At 38.1% G+C, this 12,169-nt stretch overlaps 1 protein-coding gene across 1 annotated transcript in view; it reads right to left on the bottom strand.

Annotated features, from left to right (window-relative positions):
- Cad99C (cadherin 99C) overlaps window positions 1-12,169 on the bottom strand; it is a 318,171-nt gene that overhangs the window by 125,647 nt on the left and 180,355 nt on the right. The window contains exon 5 of the mRNA XM_090378857.1: window positions 6,825-6,887. Within this exon, the coding sequence (XP_090234983.1) occupies window positions 6,825-6,887 (63 nt within the window). The remainder of the gene's footprint in view (window positions 1-6,824; window positions 6,888-12,169) is intronic.

The raw sequence follows: 12,169 nt of genomic DNA, 5'->3' as shown, positions 1-12,169 counted from the left end.
AAGTTCAAAGAACATAAATTAAACATTGACCTCCCAAGGAAGTTAAACCCCACACTAATTGCATACGATGTTAGTAAGGAAGTTTCGGACGGTGAGTTTATGGAAGACCTGTTTGATAAGAATATTGCTGAGCATGGCATTAGCAGGGAAGAATTCAAAAATACAGTTAAAATAAGATTTAAGATAAAATCAAAAAACAAAAACAACTTGCACCTGATATTCGAAGTTGCAGCTATAATTAGGAAAATCATCTTTAACAATAGTAGTCGTATATATATGGCTGGTCATTCCATGGTGTGAGGACTTTCTTATCGTTTCTCATTGTTACAAATGTTTAAATTATGGTCACTCTGCAAGAAACTGTCGTCAAACAGAACATACATGTGGTCACTGTGGTTAGGTAGGACATAGATTATTGTACAAAAAAGAATTCCCCTGCGGTTTGCCCAAATTGCAAACTGAGGAAGAAGCGCGCGGATCATTCTTATCGAGATATGAAATGTCCCAAATATATAAGGGCACAAGAATGAACCAAACTTAGGACCAGTTATGTATAATAACGGCATAACTGGAAAGTGTTAGTGTAAAAGTTAAAGTGCTGCAGTCAGAGAAGTGCCTCGGTAATGCATGATCTCTCCAAATTGATTGATAAACATAATATTTCGGTCCTAAATTTACAAGAACAAAGAACTCGTACAAAGGAGTTATTAAGGGTTTGCCTTTTAGATCTAAAATTGTTCAATATAATACTGAGATAACTGGGATGGGAGGAAATGCGGTGGCTAGGGTTTGGGCGGCTTTGGCTGTTCTGGATCCTACCAACACTATAACTAAAATTGTGGGACTTTTCTCAACTCATTCGGCATGTGCTGGCCTTGAAGGGACTTTCGGGCAGATTTATTTTTATTTCAACTTACTTTCAATGTAGCCAGTATCAGCAACCCATCGAACCTTGTATAAACTATTTGGAGAATGCGCTTCATATGCTTGCTGGAAGGAGGGTGATAGTGTGCACGGACGCTAACGCTTCTTCCAGAATGTGGAACAGCCCTGTTTCTAACCCGCAAAGGTGATCTGTTAGAGGAATTTATTCTGACCAAGAATCTGGCCCTTTGGAATACGGTAGGATACCCACCAACCTTTGTTACAGCTAATGGACAATCGTACATCGATATCACAGTTTCGAATAGTGGCTTTGGTAGACACATTAGTGATGGAGGGTATATACCTCCTGGCTGTCAAGCGACCATAATGTTATTACTTTTAACGTCAATACTGATACTAATTCCCCTGTTTTTAGGTCATCACATGATTTACCCAGATATAATACTCAGGGCACAATAGGGGAAAAATTTGATAGGAACCTGAGAGAAAATAACACCTGAGATTTTAGTCTCGCCCTGTTGCCAGGCGGAAAAGTCCAAAATCTTATAAGGGACTATGCGATGCATCGTTTAAAAAGAAGAAAATAAACAGGAATTATGTGCCGTGGTGGTCCTTAAACCTTTCAAACTCGAGAAGAAGGCTTAAGAATTCCAGAAGAACCTTCCAAAGGGTTAAGCGGAGTAATAGACCTGCCGACGAAGTGGAGCGTTTGGCGAACTCTACAAGTCTGACACACGTCTATATTTTAACACAATATATAGAGATAAAAAATCGGCTTGGGAGCCAATGATTGGGCAGACAATAAACAGCGATCTTTCTCTCTGGTGGGGCATGGGCATGCCCCACTGGCACATGCTGGGGTCGTCTACTCTATTGACCCCAGTCTTTCCTAGCTATTCCCCCCCTAGCCTTCAGTCTCCTCCCCTCTCTATCTCTATGCCAGCGCAAGACCCACACCAAAATTCTAGTTCTCTAAATTATTTCGCCCTCTCCTCGGCCATTAAATTTTCAAATGCAACCCCTTCAAACCGGGAAACATGTGATCAACATACAACGTGCGAATTTTTTTTTTTTTTTTTTTTTTTAAGGTCCTAGCCACTGAAATCTCAGGAAATTAGGTGGCAGGACCTGCCAGAGTAAATTAATTATAATATTGGTGTACCTGGTCTGCCTCCACGGGGCGAAAGTGGGGCAACGTTGGGCCTCAGTACGGGTCCAGCGGCTAAATGACCAGATGAACAACGGTACACGACACTACATATGAACAATATCCATACACTTTTAAATCTCTGGCATTTCCAGCAAACTGGCACACCCATCACAATGCAAACAACGCGGAGATGGGGGAAACCCCTGGTGCCGTATGACCCTAAATACACTTTTTACACTTTACAATAAACAGCGAACTGTGGGGCATGGTTTACACAATAGTAGCTGAGAAAATTCACCCCAAGGAGGCGTTTTCATCAATGTTAACGATTGATAGATGGGAGACCCTTTCCTGGGCAGATTCTATTAACACAGTATTGGATAGTATCATCTATCAGGATTGCACTGTTCCAGAAACTACACAACAAACAGATATGTAGGGTTAGCGGTTATTCTGCCAGTTTTCTGCTAAATTTAAGGTATATTAAAGTAATTAAGCCAATTTGATTATATAATTACTGTAAATTCACAGTATATTTGAAAATAAAAAAAACTGGCAAATGGTAAACAGAAACAGATAGCTTCTGCTAATTATTGCCCATGTTAACGTCCCATTCAATGTATCCATATATCTATAATTAGCTATATTATCATTTTACTTTTACTATTTCATTTCATTTTAATTTAATTTAATTTTATTTTATTATATGTGTTTATTTATAGGGTAGAACAAAAAAGTCCAACTTGGGTTATTTAAATTTGGCACTTTGATTATAGATTTCACCCCTAATACTTTTGTCCAATTTATATAGTTGGTATTATAATTAACTAAAATATGGTTATATATATATACAAATGTATATATCAGTATATTAATGACATGAGGAACCCAGAAGGATCCTACTGTGACCACTTTTATGATTTATGTTATTTTTTTGAATTTCACTTTTAAAAGCAGGCGTCAACTCCTTAGTCAAAAATGGTGTTCATTCCCTGAGTTGGTATTCCAGCTCATCCTTTAGTGGGAATCAGTCAGTATTTTGTGTCCCCACCCTCCCCGAAGACAAATTCTGCAACGTTGTTCTCCTCAAACCAAGCATCAAACACATAGCTTGTTGCAGCCCGGGGCATTATATGTTTGATCAAGGCACATATTGACAAAAAACTCAATGCAGGGTCTTTCTTTGCACGTTCGTATAGCCAGCAATCCCGGTTCAAACCATTAGAAGTTAGCGGGAATCATAACACCTCCTGCTTAAACTTCATTGTCGGGAAAAAAATTCCAGTTAGAACCGTTATCCAAACCGACTTTATAGTATGTAGCATCAATCTTTGGTCTAAATAATCTGTTCCCATCGTTTCCTAGTTCACGAATGATGGACTATGAAAACCAGGACTGCAACTCCATAGCGATCGTGGAAGCAGTTACAGCTACTTCTATTGATTCTTTCATCCTAAAAATTGCCTCCCTAAACAGTAATGTTTAGGGAGGCAATTTTTAGGATGAAAGAATCGTCATCGTCTGGAAATCTCCGATGTAGTTGTATTTTTTTTTTTTTTTTTTTTTTTCGAATATTACTAAAACTAGTGATATAGTTCAGACATGAACTATAGTTGTTAAACCTGAATGGAGTTCCGGAGTTCAATGGCCAGATCGTCATACGCATGGATGTTTCAGCTAGTCAAAAATATAACAGAAGTATTCTGGTTCGTTAATTGTTAAATTAATAAAATTATTAATTTTATTAATTTAATAATTAATTCGTAACTATGGTCACAAATTTATGTCAATATTTTCAAGAGGTAGAAAAATGCACATGGTATCTTTTTGTTTTGTTTTGTTTTACATTCTGTTGTGTATGAAACTGAAGTGGAGGACTTGAGCAGGACACATAGCTCGAAGACGTAATGACAGATGGACTAAGAATATAACAGAACGGCACCAAAGAGGAGCTAAAAGAAAACCTGGAAGACAACAACGGAGATGGACAGATGAAATTCCAGAGTTCGTGGGTAGTAAAGGGATGGCCATTGCACAAAACAGAAGGAACTGGAAAGTTGCTGGTGAGGCCTTCATCCTGCAGTGGATTTAAAATGGCTGAAACAATACCAAGAAATCGGCAGTATGATGCATTAGAAAGGATCAGATCAGATAGGCTAGTGTAATTTTCAACCGGTGAAATACCACCACTTTGCTTATTGGAGGCTTGAAGTGGTGAAACCCATGTTTAGTCTCTAGAGCAAAGTTTCCGGCATCCCCCCCCCCCCCATACTTCTCCTCCAACCCATGCACGGTACTAAGTACTATAGGTTTTGATACCTTTCGTGTTTGGGGGTTTCATAAAAAAAAAAAAAAAACTGCAGATAAGTTTCCGAAATTCAGGAAGCGTTTACCCGAAGTTCCATAAAAATCTATTCGCCTGGCAGCCTGCAGCTGCAAATATCATGAGGAACACTGCGCAGGATGATTCGCAAGATATTAAAACATTATGCTTGCAAATCGTCCGGGAAGTTAAGTCTCACAAAAAGATAAACCACAGCGAGAGCAATACGCTGTTTACATTCTCAACAGTATAGAGGAAGATGTCGTTTTCAGTGATGAGGCAACATTCCGCCTGTTTGGTAAAGTTAACAGACACAATTTTCGCATATGGGATTTGATAATCCCCCTCAGTTAGTGAACATGAGCGTGATAGTCTCGAGGTAAACGTGTAGTGCGCACTGTCCTTCAAACTAGGCCTGACGTAGCCCAGTGGTCAGGAGCAAGAGTGCATAGCACGCATTCCTTGAGTGGACCGGGGTTCAAGTCGGTGACTAGTAAATACGACAAATATTTGTATTGACGATTTATTGTAAACTCTACTGACTTAGTTGTCGTGCCGGAGTAAAAAAGAAAATTTATTATTATTTATTAACCAGGTGGTTGGTCCAGCTTTCTTCCATGAAACACTGTAAACTCCTAAATTACCTAGATATGTTCGAATTACATGTTGCACCTCAGCTGGAAGATATGGAGCCACATGTGTTTCAGCAAGATGGGGCACCACGTGCGCGACTTCCTCTATAAAAAATTTCCTAGCCAATGGATCGATCGGGATGGTCCCATTCTCCAAACATTGCATCTATGGAATTTTTTTTGTTTGGAGCTACGTAAAGGAAAAAGATACATACAAAAAAAGTTAAAAAGGTCACAGAGTTAAAAAAAAAAAAAAAAAACTGGATTGAACAAGTAGTGACTTCCATTTCTCAAGATGCTTCAAAAACTTAGAATGAAATCTATTACCGTCTTAACATTCTATGTGCTACCAAAAGTGCCAAATTGTGGAAATTTAATGAAGTGTGATTGTATGATAAATTCTTTGAGTTGCTTTATTAAGTGCAGCAAACCCATTTAAATAGTACCTTATGTATGTGAAAAATTATCGTAGCTTGGTATGTAAGTTTCGTGAAACATGGGAGTCCTGCGAGAATGAAACACGTGAACCAAGACGTCGAACCAGTCTCTCAGAGGCCAACATCCACCGGGTTTAGGAAATGGTTTTGGGTGATACAAGATCAACAACAGCAGATGAAATTGCAACAGCTACAGCCATTTCTGTTAGATCTCGACATACCATACCCCATGAAGATCTCAGATTGAGCAAGGTGTCACCTCGGTGGGTTCCAAGGCAGCTTTTCCCATGAACAAAAAGACAATCGTGTGAACTTGTGTGAAGCAATGCTCACTCGAGATGCTGCAGTGAATGGATCTTTCTTACCCTCGATTGTCGCGATGGATGACACATGGGTTCTACTCTTCAATCCAGAAACGAAACTTCAGTCTGACCAATGGAAGCACACTTATTCACCACTGCCCGCAAAGGTCTGTGTTTCTGCATGTGCAGAGAAAATGATGGTTGCTGTTTTCTACGATATTGATGAAATAATCCTTACACATTGTATACCTAAGAGGACTACAGTGACAGGAAACTCAAATGAAGAAGTTCTGAAGAAAAAGTACCTCCTAGCACTTCAGAAAAAGCTTACATACAGACTGAATCATTCGCTTCCATCAGGACAACGCTTCATCCCCATTTCGGGAAATGAGCAAATTTTTTTTAAAGAAAACATTAAGATTATCCCACGTCCTCCATACTCACCTGACATTGTACACAGTGACTTTTGGCTGTTCCCAAATATTAGGGATGCTTGTCGTGGCAGGTTTCCTAGGAAACAAGCAGCTGCTTCTGCTATTTACCTATGGGCCGAATATACTTCCAAAGATAACTTTGCGCGCCCGCTTCACAGCTTGAAAGAACAAGTGTGAAAAATGTGTGCAGCTTTAAAGAGACTATACTGAAAAGTGAGGCAAGCGTTATTTCTGTATCTTGTGTACTTTATGAGAAATATATTTAGAGACCTTATAACTCAAACGCAGTTGAACGCAATTTGTACATTCTACATCGTAACTGTGCTCATTTTCCGAAATATATTCGTTTATTGTAACATGCGAAGCTGGACAATAAAATAAGTTCCATTCGAATGAAAAAACTGCTAAAAGTATTTGTATTTTTAGAAATATATTGTTTGTATATTCAAATAATGTTTATATTAATACTAAAATCATCCCTCAAATGGAAATCACTAAAAAAATCACGCTGAATGTGATCTCAAGTTTATGCAATTGTTATGGCTTATATATATATATTCAAAGACAAGGAACTTATCCATGGTTAATCTGCGCACTTCATATCATTAGTGAGGTAATGAAGTCAATTAGTACCAGTACCAACACAAACCTGTCTGCTTACCTGAATAAATGCCTCCCGCTGCCTGCACAATATGTTAAGTCGGACCGTTGTAATTCCCTCTTCCTGCAAATAAACATGGCAATATTAGTTGAAGACAATTCACAGAAAGTAACATCCAGAGATATTAAGATAAGATTTGAATTAGTTTCATAAAAACAAATAAAAATTAATTAAAAATGGAATTATAGAATTAATACTCGTAGTTACCAGATACTGTTTATTTTTTTTTGATAAATGCTTCAGAGTAAAAGGAGTACTGATAACAAGGAGCGCAGTTCTCTGCTAATTGAACTTTGTACCGCGGGCAGTACAAAAATGGGCAGCTACTTTAAATTCTTTTGCACCCTGGTTTTCCTCGTAGCAGACAGGGTTCTTACATCCGTTTCAAATCTTTCTGGCGTTCAAGCTCTTCTTCTGGGTGCTCGTGACTAGACACTTCTCACGTAAGTTTCTCCACTCACATATCTGCATACCTGGCTGACTCTCGACGGGACCAGACCCGGACCCTAGACGCAGGTATAGATTCTTACACGACATAACGTCAGAAATACAGCATGCGATTTCGTTGCTAGGCACGTCGATCAGCCGACGACTGGACTCTCTCTCTCCTTCCACACGCCTGCATAACTGGCTCATTTCTTGACGGGCCAGACCTAAACACATCTGTAGATTCTTACATAAAATTTCTTCAGAAATAGAGCATGTGATTACGTTGCTAGACACGCCGACCAACTGACGACTGCAATCCCCTCCACCTTTACTTTATACTTTAGAACACGAGTCCTGCTCGTTTGCACTTTCAAAAAAAAAAAGAAACGTCATCACTTTCAGTCCGTATGTACTCGCATCCTCTCCGCCTCATTACCACCCTTTTTTCTTCATTTTGCTACCACCATTTGTTAACTCCGAAAACAAAAAAAAAAATAATAATAATAAATAAATAAATAAACTCTTACTTCAACCCGCAATTCCCACACGACTTTCAACCAATCCAATACAATACTTATTAGTAGTTTTCTTTTACTCCTTTCTATTTGCTAAAAATATTTTCACAACCATCTCCCTCATGAACAAACCAAAGTCTTCTCTTATAATTTCCTTATTCTTCCTGTTTATTTAACACCCTAGCAATACAATTCTTTCATCTATGCCAATCCTCCAAAAATTACCTATTTTCATTTTTTCACGTTTGCTAAAATGTTGCCAACTTACTTAAAATCCGCCACACTGGCTCGGTCTTTTCCAACACAAACGTCTGACCATCCCGACTTATGTCTAGATGCTGCTTAAATCAAATGTTTCTTAATCACCTGCATTTCGCGGTCCCATTGTTTTGCGTCTAGTAACCCTTTTCTAGCCTGTTCGCAAATGATCACTCCTTCCCCAATACGGGCCACTGTTCTGTTACTCTCAGTGCACCCCATTTTTCTCCATTTAACTGTGTAAGATATAGATCTTACAAAATTAAATAAGAATATTTGTTTTGCTAAAAGTAAGGTTAAAGTTTGAAGAACGCTAGATTTAGTAATGGACAGTATTAAGCGTGAGAATTAAGAATAGTAGCAAAGGGGTAAACAAGTAATTCAAATAAGGCGAGAGAGCAAACAGGGACCAGCAGGACTAAATAAAGGGGTGCCATTTGAGAACGGGCATGAAGGGGTTGCTTAAGGAAGTAAATAGGATGTCAAACGGGATTATACGAAACGCCTCCTTTGATCTATGACACCGTTAGAACCAAAACAGGAAATGAGTGGACGTCCAGCGTTCGAGTCAAAATAAAACGGCGTCAGGCTGACTGATATTTGGGTGTTCAGACACATTTAGAGAGAAAGGTGTGAAACGAAAATGAGTGTTTTTGGAGGTTGCCGGTGGACATGAAAGGCCTGTGAGAGAAAAATAAGAAGGTTCGAGAAAAGGGTTGGTTTGCACGCTGGGGAGGCAGCTTGGGAGAATTGCATTAGCAAATAGAAATGAAGAAAAAAAATTAAAGACAGGATGGGGATTGGTTGGAGTCCTTGAGGGAGGCGTGCCAAACTTCAGGGGAAGAGTGAAGTTCGGGGAGAGAGAAATTGAGAGAAGAGCATTCTGCGTCTCAATTCTGTGTGGTGTGGTCTAAGGGGAGAGGTCTGGAGTTGCAGGTTGAAGTAGAGGTAGGCGAGTTTGGTAATGTAGGTCCTTGTGAAGAGTCTGAAGGAAACCTCGCGAAGGAACTGCTCATGGGTTCTAGTGCCGACCACAGAGAATGAGCCAAGTATGTACTCTTGTGAATATATCATCTACACAAGAAGGTGCGTCATGTCAAGAGCGTCCCAGAAGTGAACGCATGCCTGTCAGCCTCGAAGGAAAACCTGAGTGCCCAAGAAACTGAAGAAAGCCTGCCAACCTCGAAGGAAAACCTGAACGCAAGGACATTAGAAGTAGCGGAGGTGTCGGAAAGTAAGTCTGTTCCTTGTTTTTCTGTTGAATCCTGAACTCAAGGACTCATAACCTAGCTCTGTAAGCAATTGAGTGATAGTCCTTGTAAAAGAAAGGAACATTCCTATTGTTAATGATTATGAATAAATGTAAGGGTGGTTCAGAAGTAGTAAAATCAAAGTAATAATATAAAGGAATTAGCAAAGAAATTATATTTATAAGGGTAGTACTGTAAGGATAGGTTAACATATGTCATTAAATTAGGCCAAGTGCCAAACAAGGTACATATCAGGTGAGGCGTAAGGAGAAATAAATTCTATTAATAGAAAAACCTCATGAGTAAAGAGGGATGGCTAATATGATAACTTGGGTGACTAAGATGTTAATTAAGGTGGAATGAGTTACCTATAGTGAATGTTATTAAGATAAGAGGGTACCAGATGTAATACGCTTCATGTGTTAGAGGATAGAAACAAAGATTCTAAAGGAGTAGTAAGAGCTAAAGTAAATATTATTGATGTAAGAGAAAGACAGAAAGAAATTGGTAAGGTAAGGGAATGATTGAGTAATCATTGTACTGATGAGTCAATTTTATGTAAAATACTACTGATACAAACCGATGTTAATAATTCTCATATTGAGAATAATTGAGGAGAGAGAGATATACACTACAATACACTACACTATCTCAGTGTAGTGTATTGTAGCATGGTGTACATATATATATGGGAATTACGATGCTTGTATGTACTTATTTGTTTCTTTTATGTGAATTCTGTATTTATGTAAATGTTGTATGCTCATTAAAGGTTTGTAAATTTTTGTTAATCAGTGTGTGGCTTTAATGTTCTGCTAACAACCGCTTTACACATCCTAGAAATTGGTAGTCAGATTTGCGTATGTGAGGGTGATCAGGACGTCAATAGGGTGTACAACGAATTTCAAATCTTAGTTAAGTTAATAAGAGTATTGCACATAATAAAATAAAGAAAAAAATATAATATAATAAAAATATTCATCCCCCCCCACACCTGCTATTCAATTCACACCATTTTAACCTCCCTATTTCTAAATGCAGTATTTTCCAAACGTTCAAATTCCCCATATTCAAACTTAATATTTACTCTATTCAAACTTAATATTAACCGTATTGAAACTTAATATTCAAACCTTAATAATTATTCTCACTTTTCATCGCCCTACATGAATTTATTTCATATCAATAAATATTTCCATTATATTTGTAAGAGTGTACGCTCACAAAGGACTGCCGGGCGTCGTTATAAAAAAATACATGGGCTGTGTTAAGATAACTAAGAGTAAGAACAGGTTCAAGTATACTTGCATGCACTCCAATGCCAGGAGTATAGTAAATAAATTTGATGAACTTGACGTGGTGGTCAAGGCATCAAAAGCAGACGTTGTTGGGATATCAGAGACATGGTGTTCCTCAGCTATAAGGGAAGCACAATTTGAATATGGGAAATATATCGTGTATAGAAAGGATAGACAGGACATGAGGGATGGGATTATGCTCTTATAAAGCACATAAAATCTAAGGAAAGTGCATCCAATTTATATGGGTGGGAAGAGCAATTCTGAGTTGGTTTGGTGTGACATAAGCACTGGGAAAGCAAAAATGAGAGGAGTGTGTTATAGATCTAATGACGGTGATGAGTACAGCGTACTAAAAAATGAAGTGTGCCAGTAAATCAGAACGTCTTATACAGGTGAATGGAGATTTTAACTTCCAGTTATTCACTGGAAGACAAAGTAGCAAGACTTCTGTGGATTTATTGAATGACTTTCTATAGCAGCATATTAGTGAGGCAAGAAGAGCGAGTAATGCTCTTAATTTGATTGTCAGTAGTGATTGTCAGTAGTGAGTATTTTAAAAAAACGAAGATATAAGAGCCACTAGGTGGCACTGATTACAATGTATTTATTTGGGATTTACTTAAAGATATGACTACCATAGAGGGTAAAGAGAAGGGTTTTTGCTTTCGTACAGGTGACTACAGTGATCTCACGCAGTTTTTAAATTCTACACAGTTGGACAAACTCATGATGTTACCAACAGCAAAGTTTAAATGGGAAGCGTTCAAGGAATTAATAATCGAAGCTACTAGGCTATCCATACCAACTTGAAAATACTCTTCAAGGTAGAGGCCTAAATGGGTGTCAGAAGAACTGATGAGACTCGTGGCAGAGAAGAAAAATGCATGGGATGCATATAAATTATCAGGTTACACAAAAGTCTGTGGTAGTTAGAAGCTAGCCAGTAAGTCACAAAGGAGGTTAGGCAAGAGAAGGCAAATGACCAATAAATACTTGGCGAAGGATGCAAAGGAAAACAGCAAAGGCTTCTTTACTTATGTAAACACTAGAAGAGAATGAATCAAATTGGTCCACTCGATATCGATGGTTTGACTGCAGATGATCCTGCTCACAATCTGAATGAGTATTTTGCATCAACTTTGACACATGAGGAATTCTTTAGGGGAGGAGAAACCGGAGGTTTATCAACCTCTAACAGGAAGCTAAATGATTTGCAATAAGTGACAGGAAAGTGGAAGACAAATTCTTGAAGTTAAACAGAAGAAAGACACCTGTGGTGTATGAGATCTATCCAATTATATTAAGCGAATGTATCTCCAATTTACAAAGAGTGACAAGAGTAATTACAGACCTGCTAGTTTAACTTCTCTTCCGGGGAAAATAATGGTGTCACCGGTTATAGAAGAAATTCAGGTTCATCTAGACAAGGCAAAGAATATTTTAGAATCATCCTCCTTCTATTGTGTTCAGCCTTCTATAATATTTTACCACATTCAGGAATCTTCTAAACCTTTCTAGAATATTATCCAATATTTCTTAAATATAATTTAAGTTTTTTGATTTTTATACATAATGGAAAATAATTTTAATAA

The sequence above is a fragment of the Mastigoproctus giganteus genome, chromosome 8 (assembly GCF_048544385.1).
Source record: "Mastigoproctus giganteus isolate SK-2022 chromosome 8, ASM4854438v1, whole genome shotgun sequence".
Taxonomy (NCBI): domain Eukaryota; kingdom Metazoa; phylum Arthropoda; class Arachnida; order Uropygi; family Thelyphonidae; genus Mastigoproctus; species Mastigoproctus giganteus.
The sequence above is the reverse complement of the archived record's forward strand: the minus strand, read 5'-3'. Positions and strand labels throughout refer to the sequence as shown.